The sequence below is a fragment of the Chenopodium album genome, chromosome 7 (assembly GCF_948465745.1).
Source record: "Chenopodium album chromosome 7, dcCheAlbu1.1, whole genome shotgun sequence".
Lineage (NCBI taxonomy): Eukaryota > Viridiplantae > Streptophyta > Magnoliopsida > Caryophyllales > Amaranthaceae > Chenopodium > Chenopodium album.
Window position 1 is genome coordinate 72,690,062 of NC_137840.1, and position 21,567 is coordinate 72,711,628.

The 21,567-nt window shown below is 33.4% G+C and overlaps 3 protein-coding genes and 1 non-coding gene across 5 annotated transcripts; 3 read left to right on the forward strand and 1 right to left on the reverse strand.

The window, feature by feature from the left end:
- The first annotated feature begins 158 nt into the window (after positions 1 to 158).
- Positions 159 to 3,925, forward strand: LOC145638431 (cell number regulator 6-like). 2 transcript variants are annotated; one of them, XM_081689398.1, is made up of 5 exons: positions 159 to 192; positions 908 to 1,029; positions 2,754 to 2,868; positions 3,048 to 3,316; positions 3,548 to 3,925. In XM_081689398.1, exons 2-5 carry the CDS (start codon positions 928 to 930, stop codon positions 3,779 to 3,781), a joined length of 720 nt encoding a protein of 239 aa, XP_081545524.1. In that variant the 5' UTR covers positions 159 to 192; positions 908 to 927; the 3' UTR covers positions 3,782 to 3,925. The 2 variants fall into 2 exon arrangements, with proteins under 2 accessions (XP_081545524.1, XP_081545525.1); XM_081689399.1 differs by lacking the exon at positions 159 to 192 and having other exon boundaries at positions 650 to 1,029.
- Positions 3,926 to 4,067: 142 nt separating this feature from the next.
- Positions 4,068 to 10,705, reverse strand: LOC145638432 (3-hydroxyisobutyryl-CoA hydrolase-like protein 1, mitochondrial). Its single transcript, XM_081689400.1, has 14 exons — positions 10,550 to 10,705; positions 10,359 to 10,439; positions 9,973 to 10,041; positions 9,817 to 9,880; positions 9,321 to 9,400; positions 8,209 to 8,292; positions 7,470 to 7,554; positions 6,720 to 6,805; positions 6,514 to 6,635; positions 5,872 to 5,932; positions 5,006 to 5,104; positions 4,800 to 4,901; positions 4,679 to 4,720; positions 4,068 to 4,481 (listed from the first exon to the last, which is right to left on the reverse strand). The coding sequence occupies exons 1-14, from the start codon at positions 10,667 to 10,669 to the stop codon at positions 4,362 to 4,364; spliced, it is 1,215 nt and encodes a 404-aa protein (XP_081545526.1). The 5' UTR covers positions 10,670 to 10,705; the 3' UTR covers positions 4,068 to 4,361.
- Positions 10,706 to 10,823: 118 nt separating this feature from the next.
- On the forward strand, positions 10,824 to 10,895 carry TRNAQ-UUG (transfer RNA glutamine (anticodon UUG)). Its single transcript has one exon. It is a non-coding gene; the product is annotated as a tRNA-Gln (tRNA).
- A 1,147-nt stretch (positions 10,896 to 12,042) lies between these two features.
- Positions 12,043 to 14,480, forward strand: LOC145638433 (malate dehydrogenase, cytoplasmic-like). The gene is made up of 7 exons (XM_081689401.1): positions 12,043 to 12,242; positions 12,593 to 12,751; positions 12,840 to 13,015; positions 13,175 to 13,452; positions 13,584 to 13,719; positions 13,833 to 13,944; positions 14,202 to 14,480. The coding sequence occupies exons 1-7, from the start codon at positions 12,044 to 12,046 to the stop codon at positions 14,303 to 14,305; spliced, it is 1,164 nt and encodes a 387-aa protein (XP_081545527.1). The 5' UTR covers position 12,043; the 3' UTR covers positions 14,306 to 14,480.
- The last annotated feature ends 7,087 nt before the right edge of the window (positions 14,481 to 21,567 follow it).

Sequence of the window (21,567 nt, forward strand, 5' to 3'; positions counted from 1 at the left end):
ATGGGCAGCAAATGTGTGAGGTTGCTAAATGGCAACAACGGCCCACGAAGACACATTAAAGGATACGAGTCATATGAGATAAGTTTAATAATGTGTTATCTTGTAACAAATACACATTTGGTCACATGTTATGCGACTCATGCGCCAGGGCAGCGTATGTGCAAGAATTCTCGAAGATATTGATAGTTAAAGGTACGTACGCAAAGCTATTTGTTGGTCTAAGACTTGACCAGCCACGATTGAATTGGAGTGTGCAGAAGATCGGTTTTGCTTGGACCATAACTTGATTATCTATATTCCTCGGTTTCTTATTTTTGCCCAATTGCTAATATATGAGTTAATTTTTCAACACTTTGACTATAAATTCTCATTAATATATAAAAAATACTCCGCATAATATAATCACGTGTGCTCTTGGATTCTTCTTATTGAAAATTTTTTATCATAAAATTTTTATAAATTAATGGACAACATATTTTAGAGACCGTTAAAAATTGAATGGGGCAAAAAAAAAAAATTAGTAGTAGAGGCCAGAGGGAGTAAATTTAATTAAATATCTCGAAAAAATATTTTAAATTTAATTAATTTGGTAAACACTACGAAGTACTAGTAAAAATGATGGTCTACTACGTACACTCTACATTGCCATTTATAGAATTACAAGAACCGAATTTTACTGAGAAAACTTTAAAATCTTAACTAACATTTTCTCTAAATCAATTAATATAACTCTTGATCTTGGTTGATTTCCAGATTCAAGGCATTGTAAAATTATTACAGTATGTAGGAATTAAATAATCTCATTTTCTTTTATTTTAAACATTATACAAGTATATATTATGAATCTATGAAAAATAATATATGAGCTGAATTAAATTAATGTATGAAAATGTTAATTTATTTGCAGATTTATGATAATAGAGTAAGATGGGGGAGAATAATGCATCACAGTACGTGAAGTTAACAAAGGAACAAGAAGCTGTTGAAATTACCCCTGGAGAGCTCAATCAGCCTGTTCATGTTCCTCAGGTTTTTTTTTTTTTATATATTTTTTTTTTTTCATTTGAACATTTAGACATTTTGATCTTTTGGGTAATTCTGTTTTCGCGATTAGTGTTATTGATGTTGTCAAATCATTATTTTTTATGAAGATGAGACTTAACTAAGATTGAATTTCATATACATCATTCTCGTTCATGACTCTGTATGCGAGTATAAAATAGGCGTTTTTTTTTTCCTCATTATAAAATTGTACATATTATTTGGAAGATTTGGCAGTGTGATTTCAAATATAAAAATGTGTGCCAACAAGATAGATGATCAGATTTAGTAAGGATTGCAGCCTGTAGGTATCAAATTGACAAATTGTGTACCATAAATGTTTGGGAGAATTTATTTTTATACGGTAATACTATTTGTTTAAAATACTCCATTATGAAAATTTTCAAGCATGATTGCACTAGATAAGGTGGTGTAGAGAGAAGATAGGAAAGTGACAAATGCATGTGTTTTTGACTTCTTTTTTAGCGAATCATAATAAATCCTTAATTATGAGGGGTTGGGACAATGCGACAATTAAAGTTGGAAGGCACAAAGTATGAATTGTTACCTTAGGTGACATTTTTGTTTTTCTTTTAAGGAATTCCTTGGATGACATTATGCTTCTTGAATGACAAAATTATGGTAGTAAAGAAATTCATAGTTTAGAACAAGATAATATTAATTACTTAAAGAAAGTTACAACTCTAGAAGGCAATAATGCATATTTAGTTCATTGCACCATGTGCATGTTCTTGAACAAGATAATACAATGCATGGTTGGTGCACCCGGGTGCACCATGCGCATGGTGCACCCGAAAAGAACATAAGGTATATTTAAAAGAACATGGGCAAAAAAAGAACATTATATATATTTATAAAGAACATGAGCATAATATGTTCTTTAAGTTTGATGATTATGTTCTTTGAGTTTGAACTATATGTTTTTTATATTATACAATATGTTCTTTATATTATACAATATATTCTTTAATGTATGTACATTAAAAAAAATTAAAAAAAAAAATCAATCACTCGAGTAACCAGAAAAAAAGAACATGTTCTTTAATGTATTATCATGTTCTTTTTGTAAAGACTTTATGTTCTTTGGCTAGAGGTGATCAAAGTTAGAACGGCCTGACCCGATTTTGGACGGGTTTTGGGCGGAATTTTTTCGCCCCCAAAATCGAGTCGGACCCGGCCCTTAAATTTAATTTGTTGGGCAGGTTTGAGAATGCGTTTTATACATTTTAATTGATTTTTTTACTCGACCCGAAAAGCCTGCATGGCCGGACAATTTTGGGCACAAAAACTTCGGCCCAAAATTTGGCCCGACCCGAGAAGTGAGCTGACTTTTTAATCTTGGCCCGGCCCACCCAATGATCATCTACATCTTTGTCAAACACGAACATGTTCTTTTTTGTCAAATATAATGTTCTTTTTCAAACACGTTCAACACCTAAATAACCATGAAAAATAACATGTTTTTTTTGTAAAGACTTTATGTTCTTTGTAATGTCATGTTCTTGTCAAACAGAAACATGTTCTTAAGTCAAACATAGGTATGTTCTTTTTCTAACACTACCATGTTCTTTTTTTTGCCCATGTTCTTTAAAATATGTCTAATGTTCTTTCTGGGTGCACCATGCGCATGGTGCACCCGGGTGCACTATACTATTTTCATACTTACATACATGTGGTGCATCACTTAACAGTTACATGTCAAGACATGCCCGGAGTGTGGGCAACAGCTACCGGCCGGGTTCGAGATTCCTGCAGATGAGCCGTGGATGACTGGAATTTGTGGATGTGCTCAAGATCCTGAGAGCTGTAAGTCTCTATTCACTGACCATCATTGATCATATAGACACCCTCAGTTTATAACATTTCGTCAAAAACTGAACTACTTCAGCTGGTGTACCAGGGATTTGGCTTAAAACATCTGCATTTATCAACATTTGTATAACAGTCAAAATTCCTACATGTTTTTTTTTTACTGTAACTTGCAGGCATGACTGGATTATTCTGCCCTTGTGTGTTGTTTGGCCGTAATGTTGAAAGATTTAAGAAGGAAATCCCTTGGACAAACGCGTGCATTTGTCATGCTATTTGTGTTGAAGGAGGCATCACTATTGCAGCATTGATATCAATCTTCAATGGTTTCATCGATCCAAACACCTTACGTCTTGTTGGTGAGGGCTTGCTGTTTGCTTGGTGGATATGTGGAATATACAATGGCTTATTTCGAGAAGAATTGCAAAAGAAGTATCATCTGCAGGTAATTAGCGCAGTTCAAGAGCTGATCTTTAGTTCTGCAGTTAAAAAAATTAATCAGAAGATCACACAGTATTCATGTCAGGCTGTCAGCTCTGAAGATTTACTGACGAACTATGTAGTCAGACTCGGGAACTTGTGTTAGACACATGTCCAAGAGTAGGACTACTATTTAGTGTGTTCATGACTTTATGGTAGTAGGGAGATCAAATTACTGATATAACGTAAAATACAGGATTCGCCCTGTGATTCGTGTGTTGTGCACTGCTGCATGCACTGGTGTGCACTATGCCAGGAACACAGAGAAATGAAGGGACGGCTATCAGAAAATACTATGACGGCTATGACTGTTGTGAACCCTCCGCCAGTCCAGGAAATGACTTCAGACCACAAGTGTGATTCCTCATCGTCTTCTGAAAATGGAAGTGACCATCACAGTCACACTGGTCTAGAGATTCAACCAGTATAATCTGTTAAGCTAAAAGTGGATACAGGATTTTCATGATATTTTTAACATTTGCATCGTGAAGAGAAAGAAATGCTTTCTTGGCATAGAATAGCCAATTTTGTTTGCTTCAGTTAAAACTACTTAGTAATGAGATATATGATTGAGAACTGTTGCATGATTTCTCGTTGTAAACGACTTATTTGGTGCATTTGAAATTATGTACTTCCAATTGATGTGCAATAAGCCAATAATTGGACAAAAAATAGACAGCCATTTTTACCTTTGAATGGCTGTGAGACTTGTGACATCGACTAAAAACAGTTTAGGGTACACCTTTTCATTGATGTTTGCAAATAGCTTGGAACAGGTCTACAAACTCTTACTGTAAGCCATTTAAAGCACATTTGTAGAGTGTAGACTCTTAATCTGGAGAAAAATTCCAACATGAATCTACGATTAAATCGGATATAGCTGCAACACAACTTTTCATTGCTTCAATTTCAGTGACTAATTCTCATTTAGAGTAAATCAATAGGATTATTTACAGTAAAAGTCACCCAAAAGTTTAATGTGTTGGGACAGTAATGGTCTTTCAAAGTCACTATAAAAATGCTTCTCGCTGCTTTGTTGGTAGCTCTAATTCTGGTTCAGATATACCGAGAGGGGAAAAGTATTCATCCACCATATCCTTGGACACTCTATCTAAACTCGGTGGATCCCACTGCAAGATAAACAAAATTCTATTAGATAAACTTCCAAGCATATCATCAATATATCATCTTGGTAACGTGCAAGTGCAGGGGCGCACAAACATGTAACGTGGTGGCCGATCCTCACAAGGGTCTTGGCGCACAATTACCCAGGGGGGCATATATTAGGTTGGGAAAGGCCATAAAGAAAATGTTTGAATTAAAATACCTTAGGTGAGAAGTCCCTGTCCACCATTCGTGCCCGTACACCCTGAAAGCATGCCAGAGCATACTAAGAGAAGCATAGCGGTGATAGAAATAATAAACAAGCATATGTAACACATTAATACCTCAATGAAGTCATTTGAGACCTTTCCAGTGATTCCCTGAAGCGACATTCGGTACTCACGAGCCAGACACTGGTCAAGAGTCTGATATCTACCTTCCCGTATCTGATGGGTTATACATAAGTTGTTGGCATAAAGTGGGCATCAGATGCAAACACTTTTTTTTTTTTTTTTCAGAGGGGACATAAAGATGGGTGGAAGAAACTCACTGATCTCAAGGAAACCTTCAGGCTCAAGGGGGACACTTCCCGCAACCTCTTCAAAATGGAAGCACACCAAGCATGATCTGTTTTAGTTGCCTCATCTTCCTGAGAATATTGCACACATAGACCTCTTTCAATGCAAATTTACAGATGTAATTACCATCACAGGCATCAAACAACATGAGGTAAGTCAAATATTGAGCACCAAACCAACAAACATGATCCTGCAATACGTGTAATCCAGCTTTGCCACATATTGCTAGAGAGAGGCAGCAGCAATTGCAGCACCAATTAAGCAGATAAAAAAGAAGACTGAAAGCGATTTTTTTACAGGAAACAAGAGCATGATGATTGAACAAACACCGCCACTGACCTCAGCTATCCAACATATAGGGCAGGCAAAAGCAAAAACTTTGTGAAGCATCATATAATAGCACATAATTTCCAATAAATGAAAAACAACGTATTCCCACTGGCTGTAATAATTTAATATATTATGTTTGATTTTACTAAAAAGTGTTGCTCTCTATGCAGGAGTTTCATATACTGGCACTTTCTCTCAACTATTCGCGCCTACCCCAAACCCAAATGGCATTCATCTGGAGAACCATGTCCTTAAAGTCTACTATGTGATTAACTATATACTACTTTATGATACTTTCCTGAAGATAGCAATTGCACATAGACAATTTCTTTTTTGAGCATTATTGATGACAATCATGTCATACAAGGGGTAATAGCAGATATATAATTTTACAAAATCATAACAGAACATGTGACAATTTTTCCAGGCATTTCAAAGGTAACATGAATAAAGTAAAATGAGTTTAGAGCTGTAAAAACTGGTTGAAAAACTAGGAGAATAAGTGTACCAGCGAATCAATTATCTCCTCAACAGTGTCATGGCCAAAACATTTGTTGAGGGTCTCCATCCTGAACAAGTAGACTAAATGAGATGTACACAGACATAAGAGGAACAAAAAATAAAGGCAACATCAATAGCCATCTGTCAATACAGTATAAAAAAACCTGACAGACACCGAGAACAGAAAAGATAAAGTCATAGTCCTAGCCAAGATAAAGTCACTTTGGAATATCATGCAAAATTTTCATAAAATGGCCATGTTTGACGCTTGGAAACATGCCAGGTGTCAGACACTTCTAGCCAAGTCCAAGTAACAAAGCCTGCAACTAAATGGATGTTGATAACATATAAGAAAAATATTTCTGCAGCTACATCAGCTAGTGAGAAGAAATTGACCTTTTTTTATGGGGATGGAAAAATGTTTATTCATTGAGCTCATAGTTCCCATAATTCCAGTGGAAATCCAGGAAGAAACTAAAAACATCTAAACTTTCACCTAGTTATGTTCCTTGGAAATAATTCATTCATAGAGCACAAGATACTGAGACAGTACCCTAAAACAATATAATACTCAAAGTTCTAGCAAGAATATTGTGAGCCATAAAGAATACTTAAAGCCAAAGATCAGAATTCACAAAGTAAAGCAAACCTGTGAAGTATGCTCATATTGTCAGGAGAGACAATGTCAGCAAACTCCTGCAGGGAAGTCTCAACAACAGAAAAATCATCAGTGACCAGATTGGCTAAATGTTCTTCTATTTGAGGAAGCTTCTGTCAAATTCAGGAGAGTATAGTAAGTATTTGCATCACTACAAAAAGAACACAGTATCAGGAACAAAATGCAATAGAACAGACAGCACTAAGTGAATAATGTGTAGCAAGCCCACACGCAAGCATTTCAGCACCACTGAGAGATTTGCTGGTCAGAGCCAAATATTCTCCTACAAGGGGAAAAAGTAATTATCAAATTAAGTCAACAAGGCAGTGACATATCATTCAGCAAAAAATACTGAAAGTAATTGAGTTACTTGAGTTAAATAAAAGGATGCTATATCAAAGATCCACCTGTCCAATACAAGTAATACTAATGCTCCAAGAGGAAAAGCAGGGTAATCAATAATTGTTTCTGTCTTCTTGTGGAGGTAAATTATACTAGGATGCAAGATGCATAAAATTTAAAATGCCCAGCCAACAGATCTAGCTCTTTTACTAAACAGGTCAATGCCAGCTGAAAAACTAAACCTTTTGTTTTTTTAGATGTAATTACCTAAGAGGTGATCCATCCCGTACCACCACAAAACCATTGGGTCATAGTCACCAATACATCCATCTGGTTTCCCTCCTTCCTTTCTCGGTTTTGACAATTCCACGTTTGTTACAATATGAGGAGGGAGAAACCTTAACAATGAAGAATCATTGACAAAGCTAAAGAACCCCCACCCCACCCCAAAAAATGAAGGGAAGAAGAAGAATTTACAGATAATTTCTTAGCATTTCTCACTACTCAGGACTTTCCCATGTGTTAAGTGCATTCCTAGGGGAAAGAAAAGGCAAAAGTAATAGTAACACAAGCACAATCAAGAGAAGACAAAAGGTTAATCTTACCTATGTGACCAGGTAAATGAGAAAGATAAAAAGAGGCCCCAGCATCAGGATGGAAACCGATTAGAGTTTCTGGGGTGGCAAAAACCTGAACTCACAAAGAGGGAACAACATAATTACAAGTAAATCTAAAGAGAGTCCCAAACTCAATGCAGACATCATTTTGATGGAAAGTGCAGCAGATGCATTCTCCAGTTCTATGCTTAGATAAATTCAAATTAACATGCAATTTAAAACTATAAACAGCCTGCAGGGTAGATCGTAATTTATGTGTAACTTTGAAAGCAAAGTCCTCATGCCAACGTCAATGACTCGATGGTAACATTTGTCCATTCCCAAAAATGTGAATTTCTTCATAAATTTCAACTACCACTTTAGAGATGGTATTAAGTGGTGTTGAAGATTTTTGAAGAAAGAACTTTGAGGATGGAGATTCATTACCGTGGACTAGGCATGAGTTCTACCTTGCAAAATGACAAATAAAAGCATTATTTATCACAAACCAACAAACAGGCTGCAAAGGGTATTCCATGCTTTTTTAGAGTTCAGATACCTCATCAAAGTCATCATTCAACCAATCCAAGGATGAAGCTAATAACAGGTAGGGAGGTAGTCACAAAAGATCTTTCTGTTTCTTCTTTATTTATTGATATTAACTATTAAGATATAGTCGAGTATATATATCTTGCTTTGAAAGGTGGTAGAAAGACTCAGGAAGCATACAACAAAGGCAAACACTCACAGTTTGGTCAGTTGCAACACGAAATGTCCCTGGAATTGATACACCTCCTCCACCACCCATTGTAATACCATTCAGAAGGGCAACCTACACAGATTAAAGAAACATCTAGTAAATAAAAAAAAATAAAAACCCACAATACATAACTGAAGCTTCATTTTATTTCATCCACACTTTGAATTACAACAGTACATAGAAGAACAGAGCCCGGAAATGACTTGGTTGGAAGGAGCTAGGAAGGATATAAAGTATATGGATTTGCATGAGCATGAGGCATTTGATCGTAAGGGATGGAGAAAGAAGATTTTTGTGGATGACTTTACGGAATAATAATTTTTGGTTCATGTAGCTGACCCTACTTATAGGATTAAGGCTTTGATTGATTGATTAATAGAAGAACAAAGCCCAATGCTACAAGTCACAAATCAAACATTGCAAGAATGATACCACCATATCAGTAGTGTTCATTTCGCACAATTGCGGACTAGTATATTAGTATTCTATGGAAAAATTAACAATAAGTAATACTCTATTAATATCAGAATTCAGGAGTAACAACTATTTAAGTCCACGAACTAATTCCTAACATTTAATCCAATTTAGTTTGTTTTACTTACTTTCACTAATGAATCGAGAGTACAAATTATGGACTGAAGATAAAAGTTCAAAATTTTGTAGCATTAGCATGTCAATCCATAGAATAGGCTCTCAAATCATATTCAACATCAAAGGTGACAACGGTTCAGATTATAACAAACATGAAGCCACTTTCAGGCAGCTCCTTGCCAAGAGCTGGTGAAAAATAGATCAACTGAGGTCCCTGACTTGAAAGGCTATTAGTCATGAAACTATATGTGTACCCTTTTAACACAATATCCTCCATTGCATAGTCACTTTCAATTCTATCACACATATACTGTTGGAGATATCTGGTGGTTGGTTGAAAACATTTTTCGTTGAAGAATGCGGAAAATTTTCAGTTGTTAACACTAGTTTTACATCATGATGTAAGCATTTAGAATCAATCCATAAAACCCATAGCACACAGAAATAGATGGGTATAGAGAGAAATCACTCCACCAACTAAAAGAGGTAGTTGCTCAAAATGTACTCACATGAGGCTTCAAGTATGTGCCAAGCATGTATATAAATGTGTATAAAGTCCCAAAAAATTCTTTACAGTCATCTATCTTCCCTGCATTGAAAAACAGATATTGAATCCATCAAACACGATGACAAAGTACATTAGACCAAAAAAATAAAAATTGCAAGGTACGGACATTATCTCCGCATAAATCTATTAAATAAGTATTGGAACGCTTTTTAAACCACTCTCCTACATACGATCTTGTACATGTAAGCATGCACAATTAAATTCACCAAATGAGAACTGCTTGCCAAGTATGCAAAGACTAATACAACCTGATTCCTATCTATGAGCTAGTACATGTAATGCTACAAACATCTTATCGAAATAATCAGAACAAAAGTCACAAAACACAGTTAAGAATAATATAAGAGTTACAGAACCTAAAAGTGGCAAAATTATAAGTAGAAGTCATGGCATTGGCAAGTTTACATCTTAAAAATTAACCAATGTCAAGATCAAACCTTTGTTGATATAGCGATAAAGTGTAACAATATCTCCACCAGCACAAAATGCCTTGCCACTGCCCTTCCAATATAGAAAACAAAAATGATTTAACGTCACACCATCGTTTCTCAAATAGATTAAAAAGACATTTAAACAATATCAGATTGTGCTACCTTCATCATCACAAATCCAATATCAGGATCATCTTCCCAACATTTGTAATACTTTTGAAGCAAAGCACCCTAAGTTTAGACAAAAGCAAGCATTGTAAGCACAATGTCAGAACAAGACTAGATTATGCAACATTCAATGTTGAATCATGCAACTATGCAAGTAAATTCATTCTGAATGGAAGTATTTTGAACCAACTACTAGAAGTTTCTAATACATATTTTTGTTTTCTTATATTAAACGCAATTACTACCTATGTTTCATATTATTTGCAACGATTAGACCTAAAAACATCAAACACGAAACAATTTAAAGCATAAAATGAACCTCGAAAACAAAAATTATAAATATAGTTGAAATATAATTTCTGAGAAAACAAAGAATTTACCATGTTAGTGTTGAGAGCATTAAGAACAGAAGGACGATGAAGAACAGCAGTTCGGCAATGAGATTTTCCTTCAACCAACACCTGCTTCCATAATCAATCAAAAACAACAATCAGAAAACGTAATTAATCAATTATTTACTGTAATTAATCAATTAATAATCAATTAAGAAGAAATTAGTGGAAAAAAAAACCTCGTCATTAAGATGAGAAGAGAGAGTTCTTCGCCATTGACATTGAGCTGAGGTTCCTCCTCCTAAAACGCGGCGTATTGCTGATAATGAAGACGATGATGCCTTGATCAACCTCACCATTTTTCTCTCTCTTTCTAATTTTTCTGCAAGTTTTTCTCAGTAGCGTCTTTCTACAGCTTTCTTCACTAATTCGTCAAATCAAAATGGAAGTTTATCTATTCGTACGAATTAAGATTTTATAATATTAATAAAAATGACGTAATCAATAACATAGGGTTCTATGGTGTAGTGGTTAGCACTCTGGACTTTGAATCCAGCGACCTGGGTTCGACTCCCGGTAGGACCTTTTTGCTCAGGTTTGATACGTATTCCCTTCCTCGTCGCCTCTAGCCCTTTTCTTATCATTTTATGCATACAATAAAGTTTTTCGATATTCTTTTTCTCATATCTCTATCAACATTTTCCGTTTGGATGTGTATATTTTTAATCATGACTGGATATGGTATTGGTATTGGTCCATTGGGTGAACGGTGCACCATGTAGTCGTGTACTAGGACAGTAGGACATGTAATCATTGTCTAAGTTTAAGTCATGCACCTATTAGAACAAAATTATTACTAAATCCATTTTCCAAAACGTAATTTTAGATAGGCCGTATTTTTCTGAAATGAACTGAACTGAAATTAAGTAAATATAAACAGGCCCGTAGTCATGTATCAGGCCATCTGATCATCGTCTAAGTTTAAGGGCGTGTTCGGCAAAATATAGCTGTGAAGGTAACTATTAGATGTGGAGGTAGCTGTTAGCTGTATAGGTAGTTTGTAGCTGTCAACAAACGATTAGCTGTGAAAACGGATAATTTAGGTATGAGTGTTCGGTATACTAGCGGTTGACTAGCTGTTACATATAAAAATCAATATTTTATTTTTAAAACTATAGATTAATTTTTCAACCGCTACATCAAAAGCTACCTCTAATTTCAAAAGCTAATATTTCTAACTTTTCATAAAAGTTACCTCCACCACTAAAAGCTACCCTAATCACTACTTTGCCAAACACTCACATTTTTTGTAAAGTAGTGATTTGACTTGGTCAAACTACTAAAAGCTACCCAAAAGCTACTCAAACGCTAGTGCCGAACACGCCCTAAGTCATGCACCTGCTAGGCTGCTAGAACAAAAATATTACTAATCCACTTTCCAAAACGTAACTTTGGATGTGTATGTAAAGTTGTCATACCTTTATCAAATAACATTTCCAATTTTGCATTTTCCTCTCGTTAAGATATTCTTGATGCCCTTGATATTCATAAATTCCTTTCTTGACATTGAAGTGTGGGTTTTTAATACCTTGTAATCGTTGGTTTTTGATATTTCATGCCTTGCATGAAACTACAGTTTATGATTCTTGGAATTGGTATCTAATCTACTAATAACTGCTATAAAATGATCATCTTTGTTTGCTAGATGTAACACTTAATTAACTTCTTTTATTATGGGGATTTCATTAGTAGAGGAAATGGGAAAATTCCAATTACTTGAAAAAATTGAAATGAATTTGAATTCAGAATTTGTTGAGAAAATTGGGGTTGTTTCAATTTGTTTTATATTGTCATATTTGTTGGTCAAACATATTTGGAGCTCTGTAAAGATGGAAAAAGAGCCTACTAGGGTGCTTGTTACTGGTGCTGCAGGCATGCAATCTAAATCCTCTTGATAATCTTTCAAAATTTTCTATGCTTTCAAATTTCAATTTTTAGATTTATTCGTAATTTTGTCATGCATTTCGTAAAAGTCTCTATAGCCCTAGTTTTATTGTACACCCGTCTTATACAAGACTTGCTATTTTAATTTCTCGTCACAACAGAGAAAATTCAAATTCTTCTACTTATTCTTGCTGTTAATTTTAGATACAAGTTGTCAGCAGTATGCATGCACCCTTGAAAATATGATTATGAAGAAGGCTGAATTTGATATGAATGTTTTTGTTAATATATCTTAGCATACATGTAAGTATTTTGGTCTCATAAAATGAATTTCACAGGACAAATTGGGTACGCGTTAGTCCCTATGATCGCGAGAGGGCTGATGCTTGGTCCAGACCAACCTGTAATCCTCCATCTGCTCGATATTGAGCCAGCTGCAGAGGCCTTGAATGGTGTCAAAATGGAACTAATCGATGCTGCCTTTCCTCTCCTCAAAGGTATATTGTTATACACTATCAAAAGTAACCCTCATTTGATTGAGGCATTTGTTGAGGATGATGTTAACATTGGCCTTGTTTTAAGCAGATATTGTAGCCACTACCGATGTCATGGAGGCTTGTGAAGGTGTTGACATAGCGATAATGCTAGCCGGGTTTCCTAGGAAGGAAGGGATGGAAAGGAAAGATGTCATGTCAAAGAATGTATCCATTTACAAAGCTCAGGCTTCTGCACTTGAACAACAGGCTGCTGAAAATTGCAAGGTAGTCGAGTTTATAATTCACGAAAATGCCCCATGAGAAACTATTTCGTTTCTCACCACGAGAAACAGGGAATTTATTTCCCATTAGTCATTGCTCTTTAGCTTACTTGCTGAGATTTACGATCTTTTTTCCTATAACATGTTATCGATTTTCTTACAGGTGTTGGTGGTTGCAAACCCTGCTAATACAAATGCACTCATTTTGAAGAAATTTGCACCTTCGATTCCTGAAAAAAACATTACATGCCTTACAATGCTTGATCATAACAGAGCAATTGGTCAAATTTCTGAGAAGCTTAATGTTCATGCTAGTGATGTAAAGAATGTCATAATATGGGGAAATCATTCTTCGACATTGTATCCTGATGTAAATCATGCAACTGTCACTACAACTGATGGAGTAAAGCATGTTCGAGAACTTGTAGCAGATGATCATTGGTACGTACACCCTAAATACTCGTCCTTTTCACCTGAATTTCACTTATCTGAACTTATTAGCCCTTATATGAACTTGTAGCAATGTAGGAAGTTGGAATTTATAATCGATTTGATATCCTTTTCATAAGCAGGTTAAACAAGGAATTGATCACCACAGTACAGCAGAGGGGTGCAGCTATAATCAAGGCACGGAAACTATCAAGCGCGTTGTCAGCTGCAAGTTCAGCTTGTGACCACATTCACAATTGGGTGAATGGAACAAACAAGGTTTAACATCTTTTATGAAATGAATTCCTTTAATGTCACAGCAGAATGTTTGCTATTTTTCTTGCTTAACATTTTCATCACTTCATGTATAATACAACTTTAATTCATTCTAGGGAACGTGGATTTCGATGGGAGTGTACTCTGATGGCTCTTATGGTATCAAACACGGCCTTATCTACTCCTATCCTGTAACTTGTAAGAATGGAGAATGGTCTATAGTACAGGGTAAGCTCCTAGTTCACCTTGATTGCTACTCGTAATTAAATTAAATTAAATGTCTGAAATATGTTTAACGTTCATACGTATATACCCCTCTAGTCCTCCGTCCCAAAATAACATTCTTAAAACCAGTATATGTGTACCTGACCAATAATATTAAAAATTACGCAATATTAGCAAAACATTTTTACTTTCAATCCATGTCTTATACCGCGGTATTGCTTGTGTAACATGGGAGTTTACTGAATCTATGTATGTTATAGGGCTAAAGATCGACGAGTTTTCAAGAGCAAAGATGGATGCAACAGAGAAGGAGCTCATTGAGGAGAAAGAACTAGCAAGTTCTTGCCTAGGACAATCAATCTAAGCTCAATCAAGATGTCATTTTCAGCAATGATAAATCAAGCTGTCAAGTTTAGTGGTGTACATAAATTCCATGTTAATTAGCTTGTTACATATTTACATATATGTAACGTTGAAATTGGGTTAAAAAAAAATGGTATACAGCTCAAAGCATTTACAAATTGAACTTGTTCTTAGTTCATCATGAGTCATGACCTGCCTCCATTTATATCTTAGCAGAATATTTAAGCTCTTACTGGTAAAATTCATCTAGAAATTAATGTCAGAACTACCTAATATATATTATGTTCTTGGTAGTTGATAGTTTGTATTAATTGTATAATTTTTACTCTAATAAGTTTCTTTTAAACTTTTACAGTCTCGGTAATTATTTTTTTTAACTGAACTTATATTTCTTGGAATAAGTAAAATAATATAAACAGAACATATCTTAAATAATGAAAAATACATGTTTAAAATTGAGACAAATATAATAACAATTGTAAAGTTTCGATAAAGGTTTAAATAAAGCAGTACATACATCGGTCCATATCTTAAAAATATCCTAACATCACACCGTACTTAAGTGAAGCGATCACGTCTTAATTAACCGTCATCAAAAGTTGTAATAATGTAACATGGAAAACAATATAGACCATGGGGCAAGTAGAAGAAGTAGCAAATTATGATTAAATTGGAAAGGAGAAATAAATAGAGAAATAGTGGGAGAGTGCCACATAATATGTGATCCAAATAATTGTGGGTGGTCCATAAAAGTGGCCGGTTGGTCTAAGTTGGTTAACCCACTGACGTTGTATGAATTAAGGGGGTGGTGGAGCAGGTTGTTCTTTAATTTGTGTGCTTTTCTTGATGAGTTTTCATGGGCATTCATTTTCTGACTCATCATTTTCAGCTACCAAAGACTGATATTTAATTGACTTTTATTTATTTCTATTTCATTTTCAATTTCAAATATTAATTATTGATTGTAAGGCTATTTATTCTTGCTTGTTTTTTTCCTTTAGGCCAACTTTATTTAATTTAATTGCTACTACTAGTTTATTCAGTGTAATTCTATTGCGTGTATGTCCTTCCATTTCTAAGTACAATGTTTTTGGTATGTGGACATCCACTCTCAATATCAACATAAGTTCAAATGTTTTTTGATGCAACTTTTTTCTTAAAAAAAATGACTTTTGATTAAGTGGATCATTCTTGCAATACTCTTCTTCCATTCTTTACTGGAACAATTTTTGAAAAAACGTTTTCGGTAACTAATAATTATAAAATATTATATTTTAATAAATACGACAACTTTTTCTGAACATATTAAATAAAAAAAAATCTACTCTATGATGACCAAAGTAATTAGTTATATCTAAAAGAGAGGGTTTATCAAATAGAGTTGTGGACCACGATTGATCAAAAAAATTATATAATAATTAAGTTCAATTCATTTAATCACGTTTTTTTTTAATTACTGTTACTGAAATACTTTAATTTGATATATGTATGCATACCAACATAACAACTACTCGTAATAATAATTTTAGACGGACGGAGTACGTACAAAAGTACGTAGTAATAAATATCGGGATATGACACGGAAAATGGTGTCCGTGTCCCTTGTCCTTGTAAACATCTCATTATAAATAATGGGCACGCAATGAACACATATGTTCAGTGTTATGCTTCATATATTCCAAGCATGCATGCATTCAGGCTGCTCTTCAAATATCTAGGGATTTTGAATTGGTGTTGACATACCCTTGCATGACACCTAAGCTTATATGAAGTCGTGGTCCATTCAAATAACTCTCTCCATCCACTTCAACAATAGGCAGCCTTCATACGTTCAGTTTCAACTTTAACTCGCATATATAATGGAATTTTTCATATTTATTCTGTGTTTTTGGACCACAAATATACTTCATCAAAAGTAGAATACATCTTCATCAAAATTAGAATTTCACCTTGGTAAATGACATAAGACATAAGACCGATTTTAATTATATTGTATTATAAATACAGTATTGTTACTTCGTTGTTGCTTTGATTATGAGAGCATAAACAACATATTCACGCGTGTTTCTTCTTATGTTGCAGTATATATAAAACAGAGAAAGTATTAACGTTATAACATGTATATGATCAAATGATATGGTTGTATAGGGACATGTGAGTAGCATAATTAAGTGTGTGAGAAACCAGCAACAAAAAGTACTTAACAACAGCTTCCAAATGAAGGTTGTTAGTTAGGAACCCAGCTAAGTGGTGAAGATCGATCAGATAGATGCTGACTCTTTAGTCCTTAAGGATTCATCCATTTTTGTCTTTTGTCTTTCTTTCAACCAAAATTAAATTGGTCCCCTTAATTTTTATCTATGTCACTAAATGCTCCACATGGGTGGGAACTGTTGTGAACTAATCAAAATCAATTCAATTATTAGTTTTCCTTCTTGCTTCTTTGCTAGCTAGCTTCATGCTAAAAGGGTTTCCATTTTTTGATATGTTCGTACCCATGTTTGCTTTTGGGAGGTAGTGAACACTCTGTATTGGACAAGTTGATAATGATCAACAAACGCGATATAACAAAGAGTTTGTGTGTAGCGTTGCTTGTCCTGGATCGGGTTGTATCTTTTAAACGTATACAAACTTATATTACCTCGCTTTATGATGGTACGCCAAATTTGCCACAAATACATACTTTAAAAGTTAATTTGCATTTAACAACTAATTAGACTATGTAATCACTGATAGATAACAGAATTAAGTCGACATGTCCAAGTTTTTTTTTTCAAAAAATAAAAAGAAAAAAACATAAAATAAACTGGTAATTGTATTTTAGCAATATTTTCTCTTAAAACGACACTGCATATAATCATAACCTAACCTGTTATTTGAAGACAATGAGAATAACAATTGCGTACGATATTTATAATTAACAAGACTATATATCCGAATTGATGGCTAAAGTAGACAAGCCCCAGCAAAAGAAAAAGGATCCACACTTTCATTACCTAGTACGTACTAGCTAAAATCTTTGAGATATGTTTGTGAAGATTAAGAATGAATGAGTGAGTATTTTGAATGAGTCGTAAGCGTGTCAATTCTTGGTTATCCTTAGGGCATAAATTTGCAAGTTGCTTTCAGAATTTTCAGATGTAAAAATTCTAGCTAGCCTAGTTTTGGATCCCTATGTTTTCCAAAACAAACTATTTTTTTTTTTCCAATTTTGGGCCCCAATAATAATCAAAATGCATCCCTTGGGATAAGTTCAATATAATGTTCCATGGCCCCTCCCTCCCTCTCCTCACAACTTCCCCCATTAATGGAGCAAATTATTTAGTTAAACACTTTTGAAATTTTTTTTTTGGTGTTTAGAGAGCCACAAGGGCGGGGGTGAGAATCGATCCCAGGATCTCCTGGAATCGGGAGGGAAGCTCTAACCACTTGAGCTATCCATCACTCTCTAAACACTTTTGAAAATGAGATGTTGTATTCATAATTTTTAGCATATACTTGCATTAATACAACTATATAAAATCTATGAATATAGGAAAATGATGTATATAGTCCTATAAATTTTTGGACATTATAAGAGATATAAATCATGTTTATGTTTATACAATTGATTTGGGAAAGACATTAATATTTATTCGTAGAAGAATATCACAATGTATAAATGATAATCAAGGCATTTGTTTGCTTGTTTTAAATTATGTATACAATCCTATAAGTTGCTTACAAAAAAAGTATAAGTGGCAATATAATAAGAGAAATAAAAGACTAATTATATATTATGGAGTACATTAATTAATGCATGATTTTGTCATATATTCTTGATACGTGTATTTTAATTTGATAGTCGTGATATTTATTTTTAGACGGATATCAATATATATAAATGATAGTCTTGGCACTTGTTTGCTTGTTTAATTTGAATTATATTCCGTACCTTTATAGCTAGAAGGATAGATTATATGTTCACGTGGGAAGGGCGGAAGGCATAATAAAGTTTTTTTTTTTTACAAGTGTTTAGTCATCAATGTATGTATCATAAAAATATAATTATAATTTAATTTATTGCATCAACTAGGTTAAGAAGGGCACTTAATAATGTTAATTAAAGCAAAAAATTGACTAATGACTATAAACAAAAACGAAAGAAAAGAAATTTAATTATTTAAGTAAAAACTAAAAAATTGATTCAAACAACCAATAAAATAGTAATTAACGATCAACAATGAATTATTTAATTTAATTTTCTTATTATGTACCCAATAAGGTTCGTCAAAATCACATGAGTTCACCAGCAACTATCAATAAAGCATAATATGTCATTGCTAACCATTAAGATAGTCCAATAAACATGTCCCAGCTAGAAGATGTTAACCCATGCATGATGATGACTTATTGATTTCCAATCAAATTAAATACTTGAAACTATTGGAGTTACATGGTGTGTGTTGTTAAAAATTATAGACACAAAAGAGAAAAGTGATGATTAATTAAGATGGAAATAGATGGGGTTGGGGTTGGGGTTGGGGTTGGGGTTGGGGGGGAAGTTGATGATGAAGGAGGTGGTGGGACACATAAATAAAAGAGGCGTAGCCGACAAGAGCGTAAGATGGGTCGTGTGTGGTTCCGCTTTAGCAGTAGAAAAAGAAAGCCTGCAACGACGTTGACTCCATTGTACGGATTTTTGTCAAACATTATTAGTCAGACTCATTCATCAGCTACTCCAAAAAGCGTTTATTTATTGGCAATTTTGTAAATAAATCAATCTAAATTTTAGTCTGTTTTTTAATTATGTAAATAAATCAATATTAATATGATTCATAGTAGAAACATTACTAAATAAATATACGTAGTATTTTTTTTACCAAGTATTTATTATGAAGATAAACTTGTATTAGTTCCTCCATATATGGTTTATTAAAAATATAATTATAATGGTTTTATATTGTTTGTTTCTTTTTGATGATCATTCATAAAGTCTTTGTGCCAAAATATATGTGGGACCCATTTCATAAGACTTTTCCAGTTCCAAATCTCTGCAACCAAAGATTATGGTGCATCACCTTTGCGATTCTCTCTTCCTTTTACTTCCATTACATGACAAATGCTCTTCATCTCTATCTCTCCTCGTTTATTCTCACTTGTTATTATCCCTCAAAAAATCAAACCCAAAAAAAACAATATTATTAATTTTAGGCAACTCATCTTGTGATTTTGATATAACAAGCAGTTTGAGTATTACCATCCACAATATTTTTAACAACTTATTCTCAAACGTTGATCTGTATAATTAGGCGGACTGATCAGTATGAGGTCAATACTAAGCTAATTTGAAAGTATGAATTTGAAGCTAAGGTAGGACTTGTCTCATTCACTCCATTTCAAATCATACATTCATACAAATAGGATTATTAATTAACTTTCCTTTTTAATTAAAAGAAAAGCTATCAATTAGCAATATATACTACCTCCGTTACATATTATTTGCAACGATTAGACATTTTTCCTCTCTACTTTATGTTAAATTGTTGCAAATAATATGTAACGGAGGTAGTAGTTAGATGAACATCCCAATCACTTGGATGTACTTATTGGAGATAAAGAAAAGTTTAATTTGACATGATATGATAGCAATAGCGATATATGATTGATAAAGCTGGTTCGTGCTAACAAAGTAACAAGAATTCCTTCCATTATGTAACTGTTTTATTTTAACATGCACATGTTTTCGTTAGTATTTTAAAGTGATTTTTTGGTTTATTTATTTATTTATTTATGTTTTTGTCTAAATTAAAATTGTTACTTTGTTACCTAATAGAATGTACTACAGTAGTAAGTAGAAGAAGAGTTACAAATAATAATAGAGAATACAAGAACAATTGATATTACTGAAGAAAAAAACGCCTAAATTAAATGAAGTTATGTTAATAAGCTAGATTAATCTCATACTCATACGATAATGTTAATGACATTATGAAGATACGCATTAATGAAGTGATGTTAATAAGCTAGATTATTCTCGTACAATAATATTAATTTTGTACACAGTTCACCAAAATATATATGATCAATTTTTGTTCTTATTTTTATTTTAACACATGAATATAGTAAGTGGAACAAAACAAATAAATAATAAAGAGATAATATGAAGTATTCCGTAGCATATAAAGCATTGACTTTATTTATATTGAGTCATCAATTATGTTCTATTATACATAAACTGATCGAGGATGTATAATGCATTAATACTCAATTCATTTTTCTTTTTTTGAGGAAATATACTCAATTCATTTATGTATGTCATTATATGAATCTCATGGATTAGCAATATAATACATTATAATTACACGAATTCAAAATATCAACCCTAAATTCACTGATTTAAAAATTTAACGTGCTCAATACGGAAAAAATAAGGAGTACAACTATAGGAAGGCACAATTTGAGGTAATAATTTCATCAATCATTTGAAAGTTAATGTTGGCTTAATGATATTCTTTTTGAATTGGGAATGGCCACAACCCTATCATTCCAATTCTTTGATAAAATTTGGAAAGAATTTGTAATTACATGAACTTATAGTTATAATTAAGGAAAACGGTATGTAAAAAATACACTGCCCCTCTAATTGATTAAATATATACCTGTAACTCTGTAAGGTTGCAAATTTGTAATCCATTGTTATTAAAACTTAAATTTAATAAGCTGAATAATTTTCTCTATCAATAAAACTTACAAACTCTCCTCAATTTTTCCTTTAACAAAATTTGATTAGTAGTCTAGATAGCAATATTGTACGATTACATTTATTTATCAATATTTATTTATGTACTCGGATCCGTAATAAAACACAGCAATAAGTAAGAATTTGGAAGTATGCTTATATTCATGTAACAGTACAAATGTACAATGTATAATCATGCAATTTGCCAATTTGTCTGTAAATAGTTAAAGGTTTATTAACAAACGGAGAGAAGTTTCCTTGCACTTGCATCTTCATGATGACAATTAAATTGTTAAATTTAAGAACTTTTGGGATCATCCCATTCAATTCAATAGTAGTGATTATCCTCTAATCATTGATATGATATGGTCCCAAAATTATATATCTATTCAACTCTAGGTTTTAGCTTCTTTTGATGAAATCGGGAAATAGTAATCAACACTAACCACAATCGTACATTTCTACGGAGTATACTATTATGATCCGTTCGATATGCTTCTTTTGGTCGGAATATATACATATATATATTGTTACATTGCTCT